Below are 26,990 nucleotides of genomic sequence, written 5' to 3' on the forward strand. Positions count from 1 at the left end.
AAGATACTCATGTTAGCAACAACAAACCTAAGTACCAAATGAATTTACCATTAGGTTAGCCTTAAAATGGTTCCAAAAAACAGCATATGCAGCCAATAAATTTTGTCCAAAAACTGTATGGATTGTTTTCTTCTTTGTAATAATATTCATTTGACATATTTCAGTGTTTAATTCCATCTTTTCCTACCCTACTTTTGGGATATCTTATACATTGACAATGATTATCAAAACAATATGAACATATGAATTCAGAGAAATATCATTTTACCTGTTCCTCCATTCCATTCCCTTTCTGTGCTCTATCTGTTGTTCTTAGTAAGCAGTTTCATGAGATTCTTTTTTTTTTTTTTCTCCCAAGGTAGGGTCTCACTAGGTCAGGCTGACCTGGATATCACTATGTATTCTCAGGGTGGCCTTGAACTCTCAGCAATCCTCCTACCTCTGCCTCCCGAGTGCTGGAATTAAAGGTGTGCACCACCACGCCCGGCTCATGAGATTCTTGTATACGGCTTATGTGATTTCTTTTGTAAAACTATGATACATATGCACTCATACACACATGTATACAAAACAATATAAACACACAAATTAATTTGTGAATATAAACATTCTCTATGACTTTTAAATACTAATATTTGTTACTAACATTAAGTCTCATTATTTCTAGTAGGGTAAAAGGCCTAATCTTTTGCCTTTTTAATTTCTTTAATTAAACACATGCCTATGATGCCGGGTGTGGTGGAGTATGCCTTTAATCCCAGAACTCAGAAGGCAGAGGTTGGAGGATCTCTGTGAGTTCCAGGCCACCCTGAGACTACAGCATGAATTCCCAGTCTGCCTGGGCTAGCGACCCTACCTTGAAAAACTAAAACAAATGAATAATTTATAAATAATAAAAAGTAATAATAAACACATGCCTATAAAATATCCAGGTAAGTTCACAGATAAATTTGATTATTATTCTATGTATATGTTCACAGTATCCCACCCAATAGATGATCAGAACACAGTTTATCTTGTCTTGCTATTGCAGATAATACTGCAACAAGAAACTCTGTACATAAATTTAACATATTTTTGGAAACATCCATTCAGATGGTGGCATTGTGGGATGAAAATTGATGGGTATTGATAGAAAGAGATTGCTTAGTGGTTAAGGTGCTTGCCAGAAAAGCCAAAGGACCCAGATTCATTTCCCCAGTACCGACATAAAGTTGGATACACAAGGTGACACATGCATCTGGAGTTTATTTTCAGTGGCTAGAGGGTTTGGTATACCCATTCTCTCTATATCTATCTGCCTCTTTCACTTGTGTGTCTCAAATAAACAAATAAAATACAATAAATTTGACAGGTTTTCTTTTTAGACTCAGATCTTTTACTCATTTGGAGTTTGTTTTCAGGTGTAGTTCATGGCATGGATTTAATTTTACTCTTTTTCTAAATATTACCCTGTTCAGTTATTATTATATTTTACAAATGTGTGTTTTCCCCAATACCTCTATGCACTTAGGCTTGTTTTCTGTACTGTTTGATTTTTCCCCCCCTAATTATCAGTTCCTTCATGTTTCAGAGCTATAGCATTTGAATTAAATCTCTTTATAAAATGTGTTTAGCTGGGTATGGTGGTGCATGCCTTTAATCCTATTATTCAGGAGGCAGAAGTAGGAGGATCATTGTGAGTTTGAGGCCAGCCTAAGACTAGTGAATTATAGGTCAGCCTGTGGTAAAGTGAAATCCTACCTTGAACCTCCCCCACACACAAAAAATAAAAGCAAATAAAATGTGTTTAAATTTGATAAATAAATTCCTTCTAGTTGATCTCCTTTTACAAGGGTGTCTTTTCTATAAACACATATTAGTCAAGAAATTTAGAATCACTTTTCTTAATATCAGAAAAAAATAATTATATCACATTAAATTTACAGATTAGGTGAATTGTTTATATTTAACATTGAGTTATACTAACAACAGGTTGTTTTTCCACATGTTCAAAAAAATCTTAATGCAGACTGGAAAAATGGCTTGTCTGCAAAGCCTAAGGACCCATGTTTGACTCCCCAGGTCTCAAACAATCCAGATGTACAAGGTGACACATATTCAAGCCTCATGTGCCACAAGGTGGCACTCACATCTGGATATCAATTACAATGATGGGAAGGCCAGGCACATCAATTTTCTCTTTTATTCTCTCATTAAAAAAAAAAAAAGAGGACAATCTGTTTGGTTTGCGCCCCCCCCAAAAAAAAATAAAATAAATAATGCTTTTAGAAATTACCTACAAAATTTATCCTATAGATTTTTCACTTTTTCCTAAATTTATTGGTGAATTTCCATCATATTTGTTGCTATTGCAGATGTAGTTTCCTCTAACTATCTATCTTTTTTTTAATAAAAATATTTTTCACTTTTATTAATAAAGTAGTCCCACAAGCAAACTTCTGACCCCCTTTTTTTTTTTTTTTTTGGTTTTTCATGGTAAGGTTTCATTCTAGCTCAGGCTGACCTGGAATTCACTATGTAATCTCAGGGTCTCCTTGAACTCATGGTGATCCTCCTACCTCTGCCTCTCAAGTGCTGGTATTAAAGGCGTGTGCCACCATGCCCAGCTGATCCTTTTTTCTTTATCTCCTGAGTGCTGGGATTATAGGAATGGACCAACATACCAAGTTTATAAGGAATTAGGGGTCAAACTCAGAGCATCATGAGTGCTTAGCAATCACTCTTACAATTTGAGGTATAGCTCTCAACCACAGATATAGTTTTCTATCTAAGTAGTCATGCTTAATATAAATACTAGTGATGTTTGTATCAAAAAATTCATCCTTGCCAGGTGTGGTGGTACATGCCTTTAACCCCAGCACTTGGGAGGCACAGGTTGGAGGCCACCTTGAGACTACATAGTGAATTCCAGTTTACTGTTGGGCTAGAGCAAAACCCTACCTTAAAAATCCAAAAAAAAAAAAAAAGTTTCATTCATCCTGCCGGGCTCCCCCTGCGGGTAGTGCTGAGGAAGGACCAGGCCCACTGGTTGCTCCCAAGGGGTTGAGGAGAAGGGTGAGTGTCAACCGCCAGGAACACACCACCAAGCCTGGAGTCTTGTCAAAGCAGGAACTCGCTTTATTGTTACAAGCAGTTACTTATATAATGTTGAAAATGAGGGTGGAGATTTTAGGATGGGGGGTGGGGTGGGGAAGCAGGGGTAAGGGCCAATAGTAAATCACGACTTTTGAAATGATTGGTCCTAAGCGCCCATGGGAATTCTAACTCCTATGAGGAAGTAGCAGGCCAGAAGCCATTAGAAGTCTTGCTGAGTCATAGCTGGCCAGAGGCAGATGCCAAACTTTAGCTAGGCTCAGGAAGTTCTACTAGGCCTCACACCCAGGCCTTTTAAGGCCCAACACATCTTACTTCATTGTTTCAGCTTATTATTATAAATACTTTTATTTATTTATTTAAGGGAGAGAGAGAGAGAGAATGGGCACACCAAGACCTCTAGCCAGTACAAATGAATTACAGTTGCATGCACCACCTTATACATCTTGCTTATGTAGGTACTGGGGAATCAAACCTGGGTCCTGAGGCTTCAAAGGTAAGTGCCTTAACCACTAAGTCATCTCTCTAAACCTCAAGTGTATGTTTTAGGTATGTAACTTTTACATGATTTGAATAGTGGTACTTTAATGTTTTTTTTCTTGCTTAACTCTTGGAAGATATTTCACACAATATTGCAGAGCAAAACAATGTCAAATTCCTTTTAAAGTATTGTATATTAACACAATAATAGAATTATGTGGGTTTTTTTTCTCTAAATATTCTATTTATTTATTTGTTAGAGAGAGAAAGAGAAACAGGCAGAGATAGAGAGAGAGACAGAAAGAGAATGGGCACACCAGGGCCTCTAGCCACTGCAAATGAACTCCAGATGCATGCACCACCTTGTGCATGTGGCTTACAAGGGTACTGGGGAATTGAACTAGGGGCTTTAGGCTTCACATTCATGTGCCTTAACAACTAAGCTATCTCTCCAGCCCCTTATTTCAAATTATTTATGTGAGTTGGGGAGATGACTCAGTGTTTAACAATGCTTGCTTGAAAAATATATATAATGTGTGTCTATATACATAAATGTTAAATTGTGAACATGTATTAAGGAAGTATATATGCATATATTAACATGTAATTACATGTATAAAGACACATAAACACGTTATAATTTTTATTTACTAATTAATATGGGTATGAGTGAATTTTGTCATAGGATTACTATTGAGGTTTATTCTATGACTGGTTTTCTTACATCTCAAATTAGTTCTGTCAATAATTTATAATACTGAAGCACTTATATATGCTATACTTAATTTCCATTCAGTCATTTTGTATTATCCTAATTTCTTTGTTGGCTGTTTATTCAACTTTAATTTAAAATTTTATGTATTCATATTCACAAATGAGACTGTTTTATTGTTATTTTCATTATATACTATCTGTAGTATTTGAATTAGAACTCTTTCTGAAATGTATTTAAATCAAATGCTATAAATAGTGGACACTACATCAGATTGGCAGTAACATAAAATGGCACAACTCTTGGGAAATTTCACAGTTGAATATTAAATTGGCTAGCAATGTTTCTTAAGTAGTAGTCATTCAAGGCATTTTTCAGAGAGCGTATCTGGCAGAGACTATCACACTTTCTGTGTAGTGGATACAGTATGTTACAAATACTGATACTACAATTAAGGTAAAGAGTTTAAGGGATAATACATTCAGTAATGATAAGGTCATTATAAGGAGAGTCTGACTCAATATCAGTTGCACTAGTTTGAGAATTTGGGAAAATTATTTAAATTCAATTAAAAAAAATTTTAATTTTTGATCAAATATATTGCTAAGATAAGTGCTAAATTATGTTTACCCTTCACATACAAATTTCTCATAGTCTATTGCTGGGCCCTTTTCTTGGTGGCATATGTGTGTACAAACATCTTAATACATGCCAGAAGCTTTCTTCTGTTACTGACTGTTTCAACAAATGTTCAAGAGAAAGGGAAGGGATACAGAAGACTCAGCTGCTACCAAATCTTCCTTAATCACTGGCTTCAACTTTATAAGCCAGCTGATCTTTAATGTCTGCCAAGGAATAGTGCAACTGATCAAAAAGGTATTCATCCCCTCTTCCTGCTACAACTCTGTTTTCAAAGTTCCTTGTGAACTTTGACATTCTTTGCAAACTTTGGCAAGTACTGGGAAAAAAATAAAAATAAAAAAAACAATAAAGGATAGAAAACATATATAATAACAATAAATCTATGAAGGAGGATTTATAAAAAGTTAGGCTTGGGCTTGTCCATGACCATAATTCTGCAGCTCATTTGAAACATAATATGATCATTACCTGTATAATTCTCAATTTATTGTACATTAACAAAAGTTCAGAATTCCATATATTTTTATTCATTATTAACAACTCATTGTTTTTCAAGTGAAATTTAGTCTGAGTTTTCTACTGTACCCAAGGAGTTGGATACTTTCAAGGCATCTATATTTCCATGAACAACAGTAATATATCACAAACCTCACATTATCTTCACTAACACATAGGTCCAAGTCACTCTCTTCTCTTGCAAGAACTAATCCTCAGTGAACTTATCCAATCACAGAAAAGAATTGCCACATAGTCTCATTCATCTACAGCACCTAACCTGAATCTACCCAAGATACCTTACATACCCAGCAAGCATCTCATGGACTAGACACTAGGATGGGTGGGGAGGGAGGGGAGGGCATAGAAGGGGTGGGAAACACTAATTTAGACCCAAACGGCAATGATACTATAAAATTCTACTTCCTAAAAGGCAGACCAAGTGGTTGAACCTCCACCAGGCCCTTATAGGAAACACCTGAACCACAAGACACTGGAGAGGGTAGGATCAATCTAAACTAAACCTTCTACATCTTCCCTCCCTCCTTCTCCCTCTTTCTCTCTCTCTCCTCCCTAACTTTTGTATATTAGTTATATTTTTCCTCATTTTCTTAGCGGGCACTGACCTGTGACTCCCAGTACCAGCATGGGGCTATCATCCACAATGAGCTTTTGATCAGAGAAACCTACAAGGTTTCCTAAAAGAATGACAGATTTCTGTCAGAGTACCTGATGACCCACCAAAGGTTAGTGGTAAGACCCTATTGCTGAAGACACCATATGCAGCTGACACGAAAAATGGAACGGCATGGCTGGAAGCCAGGAGAAAGTCAGTCTCCAGACAGTCAGTGTATCTAGTACCAGAAGGTGCTACATGGGCGACTGGGGGAAATAACCAATATCTCTCCAAGCAACTCATGGTCTAACCTACTTAGCAACAAATAACCGGTTGTGATACCCACACAAGTGCAATAGTGGCACACAGCCATGGTGGGGAACCAACTGCTCTTAATTTGGCTAACTGATCCCCTCAGTGGTATGGGACCCATAGCTGGAGTTGGGAAACAAGTCAGAATCATACCCAAGCATAAACCCTCTTTCCAATATCAAGCTACCATCAATCATGGGGTACAAGAGGGCCTAGACCTATTAAACTCTCTATTAAAAAAAAGTAAGGGTTATTTCATTTTTCCTGGAACTAACTTACTCTCCATTGGAGAATCTGCTTCTCTTTTTCAGATAGATGCAGATCCTAAGGAGAGAGCCACCCCATCATACCTCAAAAGGGCCCCAGCTGAAACTAAGGAAAATTAGCGAAACAAGACAGGGTGCTGATTTCCTGATGAACAAGATGCCAGCACAAGGGGGAAGGAGACCAATACAGAGAAGAATCAACTCCTACCAAATCAGAGAGCCAGAGACTCAGAGGCCCCCAACACCTCATCACTGAAGCAGACCAAAAATGAACCCAACATGGTTCAGGGAAATTTTGCAGAAGAGGGGGCAGAATGAATGTCAGAGCCACATGTTGGGTCAGTATATGCAGAGACATTTATTGTACCAATAACTGTGAGCTAACTCCACAATGCATGACCCATATACCTCAATAAGGAGGGGCCAATGGGGAGGGGGTAGGTGATGGATGAGCCTAATAATGGTACCAAACTGCCTGTATTTGCTGAATAGAAAACTAATAATAATAAAAAAAGAAACTAATTTATTGACATTGTGCCTTTTAACCTTGTTGAGGATTCTGGCTACTTCCATAAGATAGACAGAATGAACATGCTGATACTCAAAGCGGGTCATCTGATTTCTCAGCTTCACAACAGAGACTTTGTCTTTCAAAGAAAAAGCATGAATTCTTAGACCTTCTCCAAGACCAATGCAATATTAGCTCTATAGTCTTAATAACCATATCTACTGCTGTCTATCTTGCTTATTCTGTGACAGCTGAAGTACTAGGGATTTTTTCTTTTAGCTCTTCATGTGTTCCCTCATCTCATGCTAATTGCTTTTGTAATTTCTGCTATCTGAAATACTCTTGACATGTAAGTGGCATGGTATATGAAGCTCCCTCTTCTCCTCAGGGTTCTCTACAGATGTTTCCTTACTTACCACATGAGAGAGAGCCTCCTCATAATGATTAAAACAAACAAACAAAACTCTCAAGGTCTCTCGCCTCTCGTTTGGGGATGATTTTCACTCTATTACAGAGACATGAACTTATTTACATAAGAACCCCACTAGCATTTTTATTATACAATTTTCCTATCTGTTTGAATGTAGCTTTCTGGAGTCAGAAAATTTAGTTATGTTTTCTGCTATCTCCATCATCCAGCACTATGCCTGACCTCAAATAAAGAAATAAATATTGAATGAATGAGTGAATATCTAAAACAAATTCTGTCATACTTAGTGATCACCTTTGCTAAGCATCAAGTAGCATGCCACAGAAAGCAAATGTGTCCTTCCTTGAGGTGTTCTGATTTTAATCATAGTCATAGTACTAAATGTCAGCTATTACCTTGTCCACTTGACACATCACACTTTGGAATGTGAGAGCAGTAGCCAACTCGGATGTTTGGATCAGTGGTAAAACACCAGGGTGATTCAGCCCCATCTGGATTGCGGCAATAATTTTCTCTTAGGTCCCTATGACAAGGAAGCATAAACAGTAAGCATAAATTATGATGCCTATAAACTGCCTGGGTCCTCATGTTGATGGAGTTAATACTACTGTACTTCTAGAAGGCCAGCATGAATGCATACTGATAAGTAGGATTCGGTATCCATTCAGAGGTTTTCATTTGAGAATAATGATACGACTTTAGAGTTAAGTACACACAAGGCACATTGCCAGGGATAGCAAATGCAGAGTCCCTCAGGCACACTACTGTTCTATGGAAGGAAAAGAGTTTCCTCATATCTCACTCATTCTCAAAGATTGGACTCTCAACTGATATTATTAAAAAAGTAGCCTGTTATTTATTATAACCTCATGGCATATACATATTTAATGTAAAAATAACATGTTTCTTTCTTGGAAGAAACAAAATTACTTATAGTCATTATTGCCATTTAAAATGAAGGTTGAGGCTGTGTATGGTGGAACATGCCTTTAACCTAAGCACTCAGGAGGCAGAGGTCAGAGGATCACTGTGAGTTTGAGGTCACTCTGAGAGTACATAGTGAATTCTAGGTGAGCTGGGCTGGAGCAAGATACTATCTTGAAAAGCAAATATTAAAAAATAGCAATAATAAAAATAAATAAAATAAAATGGAAGTTGAAGCTATTCAAATATTAACCATTTAAAAAAAAAGCTGATATTGGGGCTAGAGAGAGTGCTTAGTGGTTAAGGCATTTGCCTACAAAGCCTAAGGACCCAGATTCAATTCTCCAGTGCCCACAAAAGCCAGGTGCACAAGGTAGTGCATGCTTCTAGAATTCATTTTCAGTGGCTACAGGTGCTGATATGCCCATTCTCTCTCTCTTCCCCTTTCTCTCTCAAATAAACATATAATCATTAAAAAATAATAGTTATTTGTTCCTTGATTTCTATAATTTTCACATATTTAGTTTGCTGCCTAGATTTCTTTGAGTTAAGACATATTCCTGGGCTGGAGAGATGGCTTAGCGGTTAAGCGCTTGCCTGTGAAGCCTAAGAACCCCGGTTCGAGGCTCGGATCCCCAGGTCCCACGTTAGCCAGATGCACAAGGGGGCGCACGTGTCTCTGGAGTTCGTTTGCAGAGGCTGGAAGCCCTGGCGCGCCCATTCTCTCTCTCTCCCTCTATCTGTCTTTCTCTCTGTGTCTGTTAATAAATAAAAAATTTAAAAAAAAAAAAGACATATTCCTTTCTTGATTTAGAAGTCATTTGAAATCCTTACATATATTCCTATAAAACTAAGTTCTAATTAAATACAGATATATAACCACAGAGTAAGTTGCCAGTAAGTACCAGACATGTATATGCATATTTATACATATAGTCATTGAATATATCACTGAATATATATATATTCAGTTATCAGTGACTTAATTGGACATTTTAAAAATATATTTATTTATTTATTTGACAAAGAGAAAGAGGGGGAAAGAGACTGAGAGAGAGAGAGAGAGAGAGAGAGAGAGGGACAGAGAGAGAGAGAGAGACGAAAATGGGTGTGCAGGGCCTCCAGCCACTGCAAACGAATTCCAGATGCATGCGCCACCTTGTGCATCTGGCTAACGTCCTGGGGAATCAAACCTGGGTCCTTTGGCTTTTCAGGCAAATGCCTTAACCACTAAGCTATTTCTCCAGCCCACTCAACTATACATTTTAAAAGTTTGTTAACATTGTTTATATTAATACTTTATATTTTAAAGGATTTTAGTACTTTATTTATGTATTTTTTGTTTACCAGTTCATTCATTCATTCATTTAGTTTGCAGTGATTAGTTATTATATGGGAGATAGACTCTAGGCCCTTACATATGCTAGATCAAGTACTGGCCCAATGAGCTACATCCCAGCCATGGTTTTATATCTTAATGTAGGGTCCATATTAAATAAAATGTGGAGTTTATTATTTGTTTTCATGAAATATTCTATCTTAAATCAAGCACATATAATCTATTGGAAGCAACAGCCTTTATAACACATCAATCCAATTAGAAGTAGTATAATTTTATTAATAATGAAATGATCATAAAAATAGAAAAAGAGAGAGCTCTGAGCAGCAAGCAATTTTAGTCCATCTTGTCCAAGTAGGTCTTTAAAAACTGTTCTTGTGGGATCTGGTATACTTATTGCCAGAAGTTTAAGCCTGGTATAGAAAGTTTTCAAATAATGACCCATATCTAAACCCTTCATCTTCTTATAAACTTAGTAACTTGGAGCTAGGGAAATGGCTCAACAGTTAGAGGTACTTGCTTGCAGAGTCTGCCCACCTGGGTTTGATTCCTCAGTACTCAGGTAAAGCCAAATGCACGAAGTTTCACATGTATCTGGAGTTCACTTATGGTGGAAGGAAGCACTGGTAAACTCTCTCTCTCTCTCTCTCTCTCTCACAAACACACACACACACACACACACACAGACACACACATAAATTAGTAACTAATTGGAAAGCAGAGGTTCAGTGGAAGTGGGGACAAATGTAAGTAAGGGAAGAGATTTAATCAAAATGCATTATGTTCATATATGAAAATTGTCAACAAATGTTCAGTAAAATAATTAGAAACTTTAGAAGAAGTGGATATGGAGCTAGAGTAACTCAGTAAGAGTGCTGGCCATGCAAGCATGTGGCTGTGGCTCGGAGAGTGCCTTAGTTCTATTGTCAGCACCCATGCAAAAACTCAGGTTTGGTCCTACATACTTATAATCCTAGTTGTGCAGGAGATGGGGGTGTCCACGACAGGAAAATTGCTGGGGCAGGCAGGCTAATCAGGTGATCTGACCAAAAACATCAGTTCTGAGCTCAGAGAGAGTCTGTCTCAAGAAACAACTGAAGAATGATAGGACACTGGATTGTTTCCCCTGGCCTCCCACACATGTGTGAGGTGTGTGCACACCTTACATACACACGCCACACAAACATACACAAATACCACACCCCGCTCCATACATACTGTATAGACACACACACACACACACACACACACACACATAGCATACATTCACAGTCCACACATACATACACAAACACAACACTCAACACATACTGCACTTATACAAACACACACACCAAAAATAAAAGATGAATAAAACTCATTTTCTTTAAGATAGTATATACTTAGGTATAAAAGTGTAGGCCTTATACAATAAATACACAAAATTCACACAAATCTACAATTTTAGATCAATGATTGCTCAGTTATATGATTATGTATATTTGATTTAAAACAAGATAATTTGGCTGAGGTGGTGACTCAGCACTTGACAGGACGTCCTGCTTAGAACAAGTTAATAAAATGAATTAACAAAGTTTTATCTAGGGCATCTTTTAGGATACATAGCTACAAGCATCTCATTCATCATAACTGAACAAGAATAAATTTAATTTACTAAAATTGTCTATGAATTTATTCACTTCACTTAAAGAATTATTTAAAAATCCTAAAAGGAATCAGAAATTATTTAATTTATCTACATTCATCATACACAGTATTATAGTACTTGAAAATTTGTCATTTATAAGGAGTCTCTGTATAGGAAATTATATATAGCAAATTATGTTTAATCAAATCAGAGGCCAGGTGTTATTGGCACAGGCCTTTAATCTCAGCACTCCGGAGGCAGGTGTAAGGGGTTCAACGTGAGTTCCAGGCCGCCCTGAGACTACATAATGAATTCCAGATAAGCCTGAGCTAGAATGTGAGCCTGCTTCAAAACAATACAACAACAACAAATCAGAGACAGCTGCCCAGCATTCCTGTTTCTGCCACAATGGAAAGGGACAACAATAGTAAATTAATATTATGGCAAAATGTTGAGTCACATGTCTATAATTAGTGAGAATTTATGCTAGGTTACTGTGATAGTTTGAATGCAAAGTGTCGCCCACAGGCTGAGGGGTAAGTATTTAAATACAAGAGCCTGTGGGGGACACTTTGCATTTCAACTGCCACACTTACTATGAAAGGATGGATTAAATTCCCATAAGATATAAAATTAAACTTTTGATAATTAAGTTTCAATTGTGAAGTTTATGAATAAAATTTCTTGTTTATTTACAAATCAACATACTTACATATTTGGAGATACACAATTTTTTGTGTGAATATTACAAACTCTTAAAAGATAGCAACAGTGGGATTGCCCTAACTCTGTCTTCTTTGTCTCTTTTAACTGATCTTTTCTCATTTTCTCTTTCTACTTCAATATTCATTTATTGCTGAAGTGTGAGTTATACAGGTGAGAGGAAATGAGAAAAATAAAACAAAAATGAAAATTATAAATTTTGTCCTAAAATAATGAAAAAAAAAGTATTAACACATGGGTATTGACCATTTAAACAAACGAATTAGCTAACCCACATGCACACACATACATCTCCTCTCTCCAGTATAGGCCACTAGAGCTCAGAGATTTCCAACCGACATTATTAGGTTGTCTGATTACATGACAATTATATAAAAGCAATATATGTTATTTATAGGTGCTATTTCTGCAAAGCCACTATGAATGACATGTGTGTTATACATTTCAAAATCAATCTCTATGTTCTTCCTAAGAAGATAAACAATTTAAAACATGGCAGTGTGGCTGTGGCTGTAGTTATGGCTGTGGCTGTACAGAAAAAGACAAGTGGAGGAAAAGGAGACTGGAGAACGCTCATAATACGGGCATAATTCATTCTTTTTTTTTATTTTATTTTTTAAATTTATTTATTTATTTATTTGAGAGCGACAGACACAGAGAGAAAGACAGATAGAGGGAGAGAGAGAGAATGGACGCGCCAGGGCTTCCAGCCTCTGCAAACGAACTCCAGACGCGTGCGCCCCCTTGTGCATCTGGCTAACGTGGGACCTGGGGAACCGAGCCTCGAACCGGGGTCCTTAGGCTTCACAGGCAAGCGCTTAACCACTAAGCCATCTCTCCAGCCCCATAATTCATTCTTGAAGCTAGTATCTATGTACAATTCTAAATAGTTGCTTTGATTCACATTACTTTTCCTTACTCAAGAAACAATTGAAAACACTTAGGCCACTGAAACGATTTTGTCACAAAACATGAAACCTTGAAACTTATCAGCTTAAAATATTGACTAAAATTAAGGTGTGATTTTCTATAAAAGAAAAGAAAAATAATGACCTCCTTTAAGATAATAAGAAACTGGAAAAAAAAACTCACTGGTATGACACATGATTATCCTTACAATTAACTGGTATATTAGATAGACTGAGAAACAATGCTATGACCAGAAACAATCTATAGATGTTTTTTTTTTTTTTTTCCCAAAACATGCTACTTCAACCCTCTGCATCAGAATAACCTAGAATATTTTTCAATGACTTATTTGAAGCCATATCTCATGCTCAGAGAATGAAAACTTCTGAATACAATAACGTCCCTTTAATTTTATAGAGGAAGAGGCCAACAGTAAGAACCACAGGATGGTACATCATATCCAGAGGCTTTTCCTTCTTCCAATAACTGACTGCCACTCCCACAATACATAACCCACATCCCCATGGGGAATACCAGCAACCCCACAGAGAAGGGTTCTCAGTGGAATAGGGCCAGGGAGGAAGGAAAAAATGATACCAACACAGCATGTATCTACACAAAGTATACTTTTAATAAATAAATTAAATTAAAATAAAAAAATCTCCCTTTTTAATTCTAAGTATACTTGAGCACATTTAATTTTTAAGATTATAAGATTACTTATACAGAAATGAGTAAAGTGATTACTCTGCCTCATTTCCCCAGGATCCACTGGAATTTATAACTGTATATGGACTCACTTGCACTTGAAATTCTCAGGAGTTATATCATGCTGGTGAGGATATTGAGCATCCCAGCGCTGGCATGGGATTCCATTCCAAATGGTATTGGTGGTTCCCCTGTAACCTTCTCCTTGGCCTTGAATACATTCAGTTGTTTCCATTGGGACAGCACTGTCATTCATAATACTGCGAGCTATTGGTAGAAAGAAATGTAAATTTATAACTTCCAACCCAGAGTTCATTTGCATTTGTGCTACCAATGTTAGTTGTAAATTTTTATACCAAATAGATGGAACAAACATTTCATTTTGGCATTATTTCTGTCTCCATTCCAATCTTATTCCAATGTAAATAGGTTTTTCTATGAATACGAATACGAATAGTTTTATAAACATATTTACACACACATATATACATATGTATAAATATATATGCACATATAAAATATATACATATGTATATACATATGTCACTCTAACACACATGCTGATTGAATAGTATTTCTGAAATGATGACACAATCATACTTACCATCACATTGCTTATATACAAATACAAGTTGAGTAGTACAATTATCCTTGACTGTTCTCTTATGGTAAATACTTACTAAGTTGATATGTTTATTTTTTCCAAACAACTTGTTGGGATTTTTTAAAAAATTCAGTTGGTCCTAAGAAATTCTATTTCCTGTGTGTTTTTAAGGAAATTCAAATAAATATGAAAACATCCAGAGATTGACTTATAATAACTTATAAGAACAGTGAACAAAGTTGACATGTCTTTGCTAGAGAAGACAAATAAAGGTAGATAATTAGAATAAACATATTCAGAAATTACAATAATTATTGAGCCAGCTAAGAGAGATTACATGCATAGAAGTCATACTGAGTACCAAAGGCTTACATGATTTAATCACATGAAAGTCATTGATGAAATGAAAAATAAGTTGTACTTCATAAGTCCCTGAAAACTATTAGTTTTTTCAAAATTAGTACCATTATATTAATATATTTCTGATAATTTAAGTGCCAAACGATTGAAGGTATGGATGAGGGAAGTTGTTAGATGGAAAACAGCAGGTCAAGCTTGCACTGATATATTTTGTTTTTTTTTTAATTTTTATTAACATTTTCCATGATTATAAAATATATCCCATGGTAATTCCCTCCCTCCCCACTCCCACACTTTCCCATTTGAAATTCCATTCTCCATCATATTACCTCCCCATTACAATCATTGCAATTACATATATACAAAATCAACCTATTAAGTATCCTCCTCCCTTCCTTTCTCTACCCTTTATGTCTCCTTTTTAACTTACTGGCCTCTGCTACTAAGTATTTTCATTCTCACGCAGAAGCCCAGTCATCTGTAGCTAGGATCCACATATGAAAGAGAACATGTGGCGCTTGGCTTTCTGGGTCTAGGTTACTTCACTTAGTAAAATACTTTCCAGGTCCATCCATTTTTCTGTAAACTTCATAACTTCATTTTTCTTTACCGCTGAGTAGAACTCCATTGTATAAATGTGCCACAACTTCATTATTCACTCATCTGTTGAGGGACATCTAGGCTGGTTCCATTTCCCAGCTATTATAAATTGAGCAGCAATAAACATTGTTGAGCACGTACTTCTAAGGAAATGAGATGAGTTCTTTGGATATATGCCTAGGAGTGCTATAGCTGGGTCATATGTTAGATCAATCTCTAGCTGTTTTAGGAACCTCCACCTAGTTTTCAACAATGGCTGGACCAGGATGCATTCCCACCAGCAGTGCAGAAGGGTTCCTTTTTTTCCACATCCCACCAACATTTATGATCATTTGTTTTCATGATGGTGGCCAATCTGACAGGAGTGAGATGGAATCTCAATGTAGTTTTAATCTGCATTTCCCTGATGACTAGTGACGTAGAACATTTTTTTAAATGCTTATATGCCATTCGTATTTCTTCCTTTGAGAACTCTCTATTTAGCTCCATAGCCCATTTTTTGATTGGCTTGTTTGATTCCTTATTGTTTAACTTTTTGAGTTCTTTGTATATCCTAGATATTAATCCTTTATCAGATATATAGCTGGCGAAGAATTTTTCCCATTCTGTAGGTTGCCTCTTTGCTTTTTTCACTGTGTCATTTGCAGTGCAAAATCTTTGTAATTTCATTAGGTCCCAGTGGTTAATCTGTGGTTTTATTGCCTGAGCAATTGGGGTTGTATTCAGAAAGTCTTTGCCAAGACCAATATGTTGAAGGGTTTCCCCTACTTTTTCCTCTAGCAGTGTCAGAGTTTCCGATCTGATGTTAAGGTCTTTAATCCATTTGGACTTAATTCTTGTGCATGGCGAGAGAGAAGAATCTATTTTCATCCTTCTGCAGATATATATCCAGTTTTCAAAACACCATTTGCTGAGGAGGCTGTCTCTTCTCCAATGAGTATTTTTGGCATTTTTATCGAATATCGGGTGGCTATAGCTACTTGGGCTTACATCTGGGTCCTCTATTCTGTTCCACTGATCTACATGTCTGTTTTTGTGCCAGTACCATGCTGTTTTTCTTACTATGGCTCTACAGTATAGGTTAAAATCAGGTATGGTGATACCACCAGCCTCTTTTTTGTTGCTCAGTATTATTTTAGATATTCGAGGTCTTTTGTGATTCCAAATGAATTTTTGGATTGTTTTTTCTATTTCCATGAAGAAAGCCTTTGGAATTTTGATAGGGATTGCATTAAATGTGTAGATTGCTTTAGGTAAGATTGCCATTTTCACAAAATTGATTCTTCCAAGCCAGGAACAAGGGATGTTTCTCCACTTTCTAGTGTCTTCTGCAATTTCTCGCTTGAGTGTTTTAAAGTTCTCATTGTATAGATTCTTTACTTCCTTGGTTAGGTTTATTCCAAGGTATTTTATTTTTTTTGATGCAATTGTGAATGGGAGTGATTCTCTGATTTCATCCTCTGTGTGTTTGTTGTTAGCATATATGAAGGCTACTGATTTCTGTGTATTTATTTTGTATCCTGCTACATTGCTGTAGGTTTTGATCAGCTCTAACAGCTTGCTAGTAGAGTCTTTAGGGTCCTTTATGTATAGAATCATGTCATCTGCAAATAATGATAACTTGATTTCTTCCTTTCCAATTTGTATCCCTTTTATGTGTGTCTCTTGCCTTATTGCTATGGCTAAGACTTCCAAAACTATATTAAATAGAAGTGGAGACAGTGGACACCCTTGTCTTGTTCCTGATTTTAGTGGAAAAGCTTCCAGTTTTTCCCCATTTAGTGTAGGCTTGTCATAAATAGCCTTTATTATATTAAGATATGTTCCTTCTATTCCCAGTCTCTGTAGGACTTTTATCATGAAGGGATGTTGGATTTTGTCAAATGCTTTCTCTGCATCTAATGAAATGATCATGTGATTTTTGTCCTTCAACCCATTTATGTAATGTATTACATTTATAGATTTGCATATGTTGAACCATCCCTGCATCTCTGGGATAAAGCCTACTTGGTCAGGGTGAATGATCTTTTTGATATACTCTTGTATTCTGTTTGCCAATATTTTGTTGAGAATTTTTGCATCTATGTTCATGAGGGAGATTGGTCTGTAATTTTCTTTTTTTGTTCTATCTTTGCCTGGTTTTGGTATCAGGGTGATGCTGGCCTCATAGAAGGAGTTTGGTAGAATTCCTTCTTTTTCTATTTCCTGGAAAAGCTTAAGAAGCAATGGTGTTAGCTCTTCCTTAAAAGTCTGGTAAAATTCAGCAGTGAATCCATCCGGGCCTGGGCTTTTTTTAGTTGGGAGATTATTGATAACTGTTCGGATCTCCATGTTTGTTATAGGTCTATTTAAGTGATTAATCTCATTTTGATTTAATTTAGGTAAGTCATATAGATCAAGGAAATCATCCATTTCTTTCAGATTTTCATACTTTGTGGAGTATATGCTTTTATAGTATGCCCCTATGATTTTTTGAATTTCTCTGGAATCTGTTGTGACGTTACCTTGTTCATCTCTGATTTTATTAATTTGTGTCTCTTCTCTCTTTCTTTTGGTCAGATTTGCTAAGGGTTTATCAATCTTGTTTATCCTTTCAAAGAACCAACTCTTTGTTTCATTGATTTTTTGGATTTTTTTTTTTGTTTCTATTTCATTAATTTCTGCCCTAATCTTTATTATTTCTTCCCATCTACTACTTTTTGGTTTGCCTTGTTCTTCTTTTTCCAAGGCTTTAAGGCGAAGCATTGGGTCGTTTACTTGCGACCTTTCTAATTTCTTAATATAGGCACTTAAGGCTATAAATTTACCTCTTAGAACTGCCTTCATTGTGTCCCAGAGATTTTGGTATGTTGTGTTCTCATTATCATTTGACTGTATAAATTTTTTGATTTCCTTTTTGATTTCTTTATTGACCTATTCATCATTTAGTAGTGTATTGTTTAGTTTCCATGATTTTGTGTATGCTCTATAGCCTTTCTTGCTACTGATTTATACTTTAATTCCATTGTGGTCAGATAGAATGCAAGGAATTATTTCAATTTTCCTGAATTTGTTAAGATTTGCTTTGTGTCCTAATATATGGTCTATTTTAGAGAATGTTCCATGTGCTGCTGAAAAGAATGTATATTCTGCAGCCTTTGGATGAAATGTCCTGTATATATCTGTTAAGTCCATTCCTTCTATGACCTCACTTAGTCCAGATGCCTCTCTGTTTATTGTTTCCCTGGATGACCTGTCAACTGATGAGAGTGGGGTGTTAAAGTCACCCACCACCACTGTGTTTGGTGTTATCTGTGACCTTAGTTCTAATAGTGTTTGTTTGACGAATTTGGGAGCCCCCATGTTAGATGCATATATGTTTAGGATTGTAATGTCCACCTGTTGGAGTGTGCCCTTAATCAATATAAAGTGACCTTCCTTATCTTTCTTGACTAACATCGGACTAAAGTCTACCCTGTCTGATATTAGGATAGCAACCCCTGCTTGTTTTCTAGGCCCATTTGCTTGAAACACTGTCTTCCAATCTTTCAGCCTAAGATAATGTCAATCTGTTGTAGAAAGGTGAGTTTCTTGGAGACAACAAATTATAGGATCCTGCTTTTTAACCCAGTCTGCAAATCTATGTCTTTTCATTGGGGCATTGAGGCCATTGATATTAAGAGATATTATTGAAAGGTGTGTATTTATGTTTGCCATTTTTTTGTGTGTGTATGTGTTTCTGGTTCTCCCTGCGCTCTCTTCTGTTAACTAGTATTTGAGTATTGCTTGTTTTTTCTAGGTTCCTTATATGTCTGCTTTTCCTTTTCTTCAGCATGGAGGATTCTATCAAGTATTTTCTGTAGAGCTGGTTTTGTCCTCAAATACTCCTTTAACCTGCTTTTGTCATGGAATGTCTTTATTTCTCCATCTATTTGAATGGATAACTTTGCAGGATAAAAATAACCTTGGTTGACAGTTGTTATCTTTCAGAACTTGGAATATATCACACAAAGCCCTTCTGGCTTTAAAAGTTTGTGTTGAATAATCTGCTGTAATCCTGTTGGGCTTGCTTTTGTAGGTAACTTGATTTTTCTCTCTAACTGCTTTCAATATTTTTTCTTTGGTGTGTGTGTTTGGAAGTTTGATTATAATATGGCGAGGAGAGGTTCTTTCTGGGTTTTGTCTGGCTGGGGTTCTAAAGGCTTCCTGTATCTGCATTGGCACCTCTTTCCCAATTTGGGGGAAATTTTCTTCTATGATTTTGTTGAAGATGCCTACTATGCCTCTGGAGTGGAGTTCTTCTCCTTCTACTATGCCCTGAATTCTTATATTGGATCTTTTCGTAGTGTTCCGAATATCTTGAAATTCCCACTCATACTCTTCTATAAGTTTGTCTTTCTCTTTGTTGGACTGCATTAGGTCTGCCACCTGGTCTTCTAGCTTAGATATTATGTCCTCTCCCTCATCCTTCCTACTGGTGAGATTTTCTACAGAGTTTTTTATTTCATTAACTGTGTTCTTCATTGCAAGTAATTCTGACTGATTTTTCTTTATTATTTCTATTTCCTTATTCATGTCTTGTATTGCCTTCTTTATTTCATTAAATTGGTGTCGTGCATCTTCTTTGATTCCTTTGATTTCCCCGTTATTTTCCTCTTTGATTTCTTCTTTGATTGTTTTGATGTGTTCTTTGACCTCTTTGAACATATTTATAATCATTCTTTTGAACTCTTTCTCAGGCATTTCCTCTAACTCTTTCTCACTGGAGGACATTTCTGATGCATTAATACTTTTAGGTGGATTTATATCGTCTTTCTTTTTTGTGTTTCTTGTGTTATAATGTATATATTTTTGCATCTTGGATTAAGTTAATGCTTGGATTTTCTAGCTAGCTATTCTTAGCTGTATCAATTGATTTGATGTTATATATTTTCTGGGTAAGACCTTAAGTTGTTAGGTGTGGCTCTTAAGACTCTCAGAGTATCTACAAAGATGTTCTTAGGGGTTGAGTTTCCCTGCTATAGGAGTATTCAAGCAGGCTGAGTGGAATAAAATACAGGTAGATTCTAAAATTTAACTAAACACTGTACACATTCAATCAAAAACAGCCCCAAGTATGTATGCAAGAGTAGTTATTATAACGACCAGATCCTCTATCAACAAATAGGTTAAGATTTCTGGTCTGTTGAGGGATCCAAGTCAGCTTGCGACCAAGTGAGACTCTTCCCTGGTGAAATCCCAGTTTCCTTGGATGATTTTGGTCTCAGACAAGTTGCTGCCTGGGTCGTCGGGCTGCTGTTCTGATTTCTGGAGCTGGGCACTTGCTTTTCCTGTGGGGCAAACCGAGACTGGCAAGTGTGGCCCTGCAGATCAGCACCCCTGCTACTGGAACTGCTGCTGCTTAAGCTGCCCCTGTTGGGTCTGTAGCCACTGCTGCTGAAGGTGTTGCTGCTGGACCCACCGCTGCTGCTGCCTCTGCTGCTGCTGTAGCTGCCATGCTAGAGCCAGCACTGCTGCTGCTGCTGCTGCTGCTGTATCCACTGCTGCTGCTCCCCCTGAAGGTGCTGCTGCTGAGTCTGCCGCTGCTGCCACTCCTGGGTCTGCTGCTGCTGGGGCCGCTGTTACCGGTGCTGGAGCCACTGATGTTGCTGCCGAACTCTGCTCCTGCTTGGGTCCCGCTGTCAACCCAAGTTGGCGTGGCCAGGTCCCGGGCCACTGCTCTGTTCACCAGAGCTGGGCTCAGGCGGTGGGGGAGGGGAGGGAGCTGCAGCTGCTCTGGTTCTCTCGCTGCTCCAAGCGTTCTTCTACCTCGTGGTCTGCTCCTCTGTTGCTCGCTGCCGCTCTCCCCTCACGTTTCCCGAGTTGTGGAGAGCACCAGTGTGAGGGGAAGCTCCTGCACCTGGCTTTTCCTGTGGCTGGAGCTGAGCCTGGTGGCTTTCTGGTGCGCCGCGGCTGTGGCGGTTGGCCGAGCTTCTGGAGCCACTTTTCCCGCCTGTGCAGGCTCTGGATGCTCTGATACTCTTCTACTTCTCTGCTGCTTCAATTTCCTGTACACCTTACTTTTTAGTAAAAGTGTGTATTTTGCTGAGTTTTTTTGTTCTTTTCCCCCCAGGCTGCTTTGGCGTGGTACCTATGCCGCCATCTTAACCGGAAGTCCCCTGATATATTTTAAATCATTAAAAAACTATGGTGAAAATGAAGGCAAAAATAAATGTTACCAGGAATCCATCAGCTCATTAGTTTAAAACAGGAACAAGAGCATGGTGGTGCATGCCTTTAATTCCAGCACTCAGGAGGCAGAGGTAGGAGGATCACTGTGAGTTCAAGGCCACCCTGAGACTATGTAGTAGTGAATTCCAAGTCAGCCTGGGCTAGAGTGAAACCCTACCTCAAAACAAAACAAAACAAAACAAAACAAACAAACAAACAAAAAAGGAACAAGAGCCTGGTATGGTGGTGCATGCCTTTAATCCCAGCACTTGGGAGGCAGAAGTAGGAGGATCACCATGAGTTCAAGTCCACCCTGATAATAGATAATGAATTCCAGGTCAGCCTGGGTTAGCAGGAGACCCTACCTTGAAAAACAAAAAGCAAAACAAAACAAAAAAAGAAACAGGAACAAGGAAAGCTTTGATTTCTCCATTGTCATGGGTTGAATGTGGCTTGTCTCCTCTGTAAACTCATGTTGGATTCTATATGCCACTGTCATGGTGTTGGGAAGGGGGCTTTGTGAGTGTTCAGTTCATTTGGAGGTATTAATAATGCTTGATGGCAGGACAGACTCATCTTCTGAGAGTGTGCATGCCTCTTCCTCAAGTGACTGCTTGCTTTTTTGCCTGATGTGTATTACCATATCTTTCCCTGGCCAGATACTGCTGCTCAGAATTCCATCACCTGGAACCATAAACTAAAGTAACTCTGTACTCTTTCTAAATTACCTTATCTATTACAGTTACAGGAAAAAAAAAAAAAAAAAGCCTAACATGTGTAGCTCTTGGGTGCCAGCTCTTGAAGAGTAGATTCATGATCTTAACAAGAACTTAAAGAGTCCTGATAATATAACAAAGTTCAGCTATGGAGCCAGTACAAAAGATGTATTAACCTATTCAGATTCTGCCTCCTGGTTTTCAACCTTAATTGCACATGCCTTCCTTCCTTCCTTTATTGATTAACCATTCTTCTTAAGCACAATGCTGGTATGGTACAAAAATAATCCATAGGCCCAGTCCCACTGGATCCTGTTGTAAATATGGGTCACACTGGCTGGATACCTGGCCCAGCACATACCTGAAAAACTAGCTCAAGGCTGAGTCCATCAGAAAATAGATAGAAGAAATAAAGTAAATATTCATATATAATTGGAGATTTGGTAATTTCGTGATGGACAAATATATGGAAACATGTTCAAAGGATTATTTCTTCAACTGTTTTACTCTTGTTTCACATTGAACAATGATGCCTGGGGTTGAGATGTGGGGAAATAAAACAGTATCAATATAAGGTCAAATATTAAAAATATGTTACTACACAAGGGTGGCTGGGATTTTAAAGTAAGCTATTTTATAAGTAAGTTTTAAATTTAAGATATTGGAGAAATAGCATGATAATTAATATTTTAAGCAATACACTAAAACACTAAATTTGAACAACTAAATTTAAAATGCTAAATTTAAAAACAAGTTTAAATGCACTATGTAAAGAGGGATAGTATAAAGGTATTGTAACTCATTAAGAAATCAATACCTACAAGATACACTGAGTGATTATAAGCAAGATATGATAATCAGAAAATACTAAGATAAGTGATCAAACTTAAATGCCAACAGGAGTTAATTCTCTTCACAAAGGGAAGAGTTTTAAACTTTAGAAGTCTGTGTAATAAGAAAAAAAAAATCTATATTTAAAATTTTTTAACTTTAAAAAACACCACTTTATAGGAAGACTAATTTTACTCACTAAAATTAGTGCTACAAGTTCAGAAGCCCAGAAATTGCTAGTGTCAACTGTCAAGGTTCCCAAACAGATTTGGTCAAATATTATTGCATTTTTTTAAACATGATAAACATAAAGTCTACAACATTTTATTAATTAAGTTGAATAATTTTCTTCAAATTTCAAGATTGTATTTTGTTATAGTGTTCATTTTAATGTTTTATTTTTGAGAAAGTCTTAAATTATATACTCAGGCTACCCTCAAACAAGAATGACATCAAACTCATGAATATTCCTGCCACAGTGTCCCAAGTGCTAAGAGTATAAGTATGAGCTATGATGCCCAACATTTCATTAGCATATTTTTTAAAAATGACATAAAATTATTCAGTGGAAAAACATATTTCAAAGTGGTTACATGAATATCAAAATCTGAGCCAGGAGTGGTAGTACACACCTTTAATCTCAGCATTCAGGATGCAGAGGTAGGAGGATTGCCATGAGTTCAAGGCCACCCTGAGACTACACAGTGAGATCCAGGTTGGCCTGGGCTAGAGAGAGACCCTACTTAGAAAAAGGAAGCCAAAGATACATTACTATGCCAAGTAATTGTAATTCTTCATTAAATTTCAAGTAAAAATACCTAGAGTACTATCATTATTTTGATAAGCATCTATAACTTTATATAATCTTAAATACCTTGTTTGACTTCTTACTTTTTAATTTATTGGAAAACTATCTCATAATTTTAACCGCCAAGTCACATAGTCAGCCAGTATTTATTTTAAGCACAAAGTACAGGCTGGAATTAGTTCACCAATATATATCTCATTTGACATTCAATTGCCAGAAGTGACCACATCAACAAAAAAAAAAATAATATGATTGCAATTCATAGAATAAATAATACGGGTGAATTAAGATATATTAGGAGAGGAGGGTACCAAAACAATTTCCATCAATAAATATGAGAAATGAAAATGTTTAATAAATATTATCAGATGAGGACTATGCTGAATGATATGCTCATAGACCATTTAACTGTAACATAAATGTCTGATTTCACTGCTTACATGCCTACTATTCAAATAAAATGATTTATTCTTGAGCTGCTGAAAAACAGACCCCTTCTGCTGCATAAATATCAAAACCTGGTATGAAAATAATCCAAATGTTTCATGATAATTGATTTGGAAAGGTTTATTAAATATTGAGAAAGGCATGCCTTTGTACTTAATCCTTCAACATGGGATGTGAACAGGACACTTTTAGGAAGCATCTTTAGTGGTCAAACTAAGTGGGAAAAAGTACAGAAACTTGAACAAAAATCAGCTGAAGCTGATCAAACTGAGATAAAGCAAAATATTTTTAAAATACAGGATTGCCACATGCACAAATCTTTACAAATGTGTCGACTAAGCTCACACTAAACTTACCAGATACTCTTTAGCACCATCCTCACAAATAAAGTATTTTGCCAGGTATGACAGTGGTGGCCATGCTTTGTAAGCACATGTAAAGTTATTTATAAGCTCCTCAGTAGCCTACAAGTGAAAGAATGTTTGCCTTTGATGACAGAAATAAAGTCTTCTGTTTGGTATTACTTTCAGGAAAACAACATTTGCTATTTGAATTTTCACTGTCCTGGTGAAACAGGACCAGATACAATGGGATCCTCTTGGAACATGGATTTCACTTTGCTGGTATGAACGCCCTGTGATCTAGCTGCTACAATATTTGAAAATAGTTTTTAAGTTTGGATAGATGTATTGAGAGAAAGAGCACTCACTCTCTAGTTCTTGGGACCAAGCATCTTATACCCAAGCATACAGATATTAGAAGAACAAGATAAGCAGTAATGAATTATCAATCCAGGCATAGTGGCACACACCAGTACTTCCAGGAATTGGCAGGCAGAGGCAGGAGGTTCATGAGATCCATGCCAGCCTGGGTTACATAGCAAGACCCTGTCTCTAAATAATGAATAAATATATAAAATGACTAAATCTCTGTCCTTTGTGAAGGGCTGGCTAAATCCTTACAGAGAAACTAAGTCTGGTGGAAGTCTAGGAATGAGAGCTACACAGTCCAAGAGCATGCATATGTGCAAAGAGCCACACCCAGTGATTTATAACTTCATGTGTATGACATTCACAGTTCTTCCTCAAACTCCAAACTCTTCCAAAATAAAATTCAGATTTCCCAATGGAGGCAAGATATTTTCTCATATATCATTAAGAATAAGTTGCTAAACATGCTGGTCGACAAATACTTGATTAGCCCTTGTATTTTCAAACCTATTCTGGGATTTGTATTATTAACTACTAAAGAACCACCAAAACATGGGGTTTACTTCATAATGTTCCCCGGCAGTTGAGTACAGTACAGCCACTCTCCTATAAGCAGTCCTCTGCTCTCTGGACCACAAAGAGCAGTATCAGACTCACTGTAAATTTGATGAGCTTCTTGTTTTCAACTTGACATGGGAAAATAGTAAAGACCTCCAAAGTACAAACCTCAAATTGCTTGCACGTTTGCTTTCCACGTGAAGCCAGGGTTCATATCTGAAACATTTCCCTGGACTTTGGCCAAGTCTTTTCTGGTAGAAAATGCTCAGGAGACAGGATTTTCATGAAAGGTCTTCAATCCTATAGTATTATTTCTCAGATGACGACTTGGAAACAACATCCAAGTGAAAGATGTTTCTCTTGAGAATTGAGACTCAGAATACAATACAATTTTGTTGCCATGAATCTCTACTCTGACCTTGAATGTATTAATAAAATCCCATGAAACAACCAGCTTTCTTTGAAAAGGAAAGTAATTTGTGACAATTATTTTCCAAGCATTCAAACATACTGAATTTTGAAAGAGAGGGATATTACCTTTAAAAGAGACCAATGTCCATATTTACTACAAGGAACATCTTTTGTATTTATTACCAAGAGCAATATATACTTATTATTGTGTTCATGCTGCTATAACAAACTAAGGCAGACTTAGTAGTTTAAACAGTGGTAATTTATTTTTTTTTAATATTTGTGGATAGTGGAAAGTCCAAGAACAAGTTCCTGGACAATGAGGGAGAGCTACTTCCAGCTTGCAGAAGGCTGGCTTCTTGCCTTCTTGTCACATGATTTAAAAAAAGAATTTCTAATTTCTATTATTCTATTCTATTCTATTCTATTCTATTCTATTCTATTCTATTCTATTCTATTCTATTCTATTCATTTGCTATACTATTAACCTATTCTTTTGCTATTGCTATAAGGTTATTACCCCTATTTGATTACAGTCCATCTTTATAGCTTCATTTAATGTTAAATACCTCTTAAATACTTATACTTAATATAATCACATGGAGACTTAAAGCTTCCACATTTAAAGTTTGGAGAGGGGGCTTCAGTGCATTGCAATACACTGAATAGAAAAGTGAGTTGTGGAAACACTCCTTAGGTCCACCTTATAAAATGATTCTAGGCATACAGAATCTACAAGCTTAAAAAAAATGAAGAGGAGGAAATAAAGAAGGACGTGTCTACTTTGATGATAACATAAAAGAAGCATAAGCAAGCACAAATAGCCCAGGAGAGCAAGAGAGTTAAGGCAAGCTGAGGCCAGGATAGGAAAGTGAAACAAAACCTCACATCTGTCTTTATATGAAAATCAAGAAATATGAAATATAAATATCTAATAACCATAAAATCAGAAGTGAAAAGTTATTACTT

The 26,990-nt window shown here is 36.8% G+C and overlaps 1 protein-coding gene across 2 annotated transcripts in view; it reads right to left on the reverse strand.

Annotated features, from left to right (window-relative positions):
- Window positions 1-26,990, reverse strand: part of Hgf (hepatocyte growth factor) — a 109,603-nt gene that overhangs the window by 34,514 nt on the left and 48,099 nt on the right. For both annotated transcript variants that reach the window (XM_045161053.1, XM_045161054.1), the window contains 2 exons: window positions 13,880-14,054; window positions 7,953-8,080 (listed from right to left, as the gene is read on the reverse strand). In XM_045161053.1, coding sequence (XP_045016988.1) covers window positions 7,953-8,080; window positions 13,880-14,054 — 303 coding nt within the window. The remainder of the gene's footprint in view (window positions 1-7,952; window positions 8,081-13,879; window positions 14,055-26,990) is intronic.

This window comes from Jaculus jaculus, chromosome 10 (genome assembly GCF_020740685.1).
Source record: "Jaculus jaculus isolate mJacJac1 chromosome 10, mJacJac1.mat.Y.cur, whole genome shotgun sequence".
NCBI lineage: Eukaryota > Metazoa > Chordata > Mammalia > Rodentia > Dipodidae > Jaculus > Jaculus jaculus.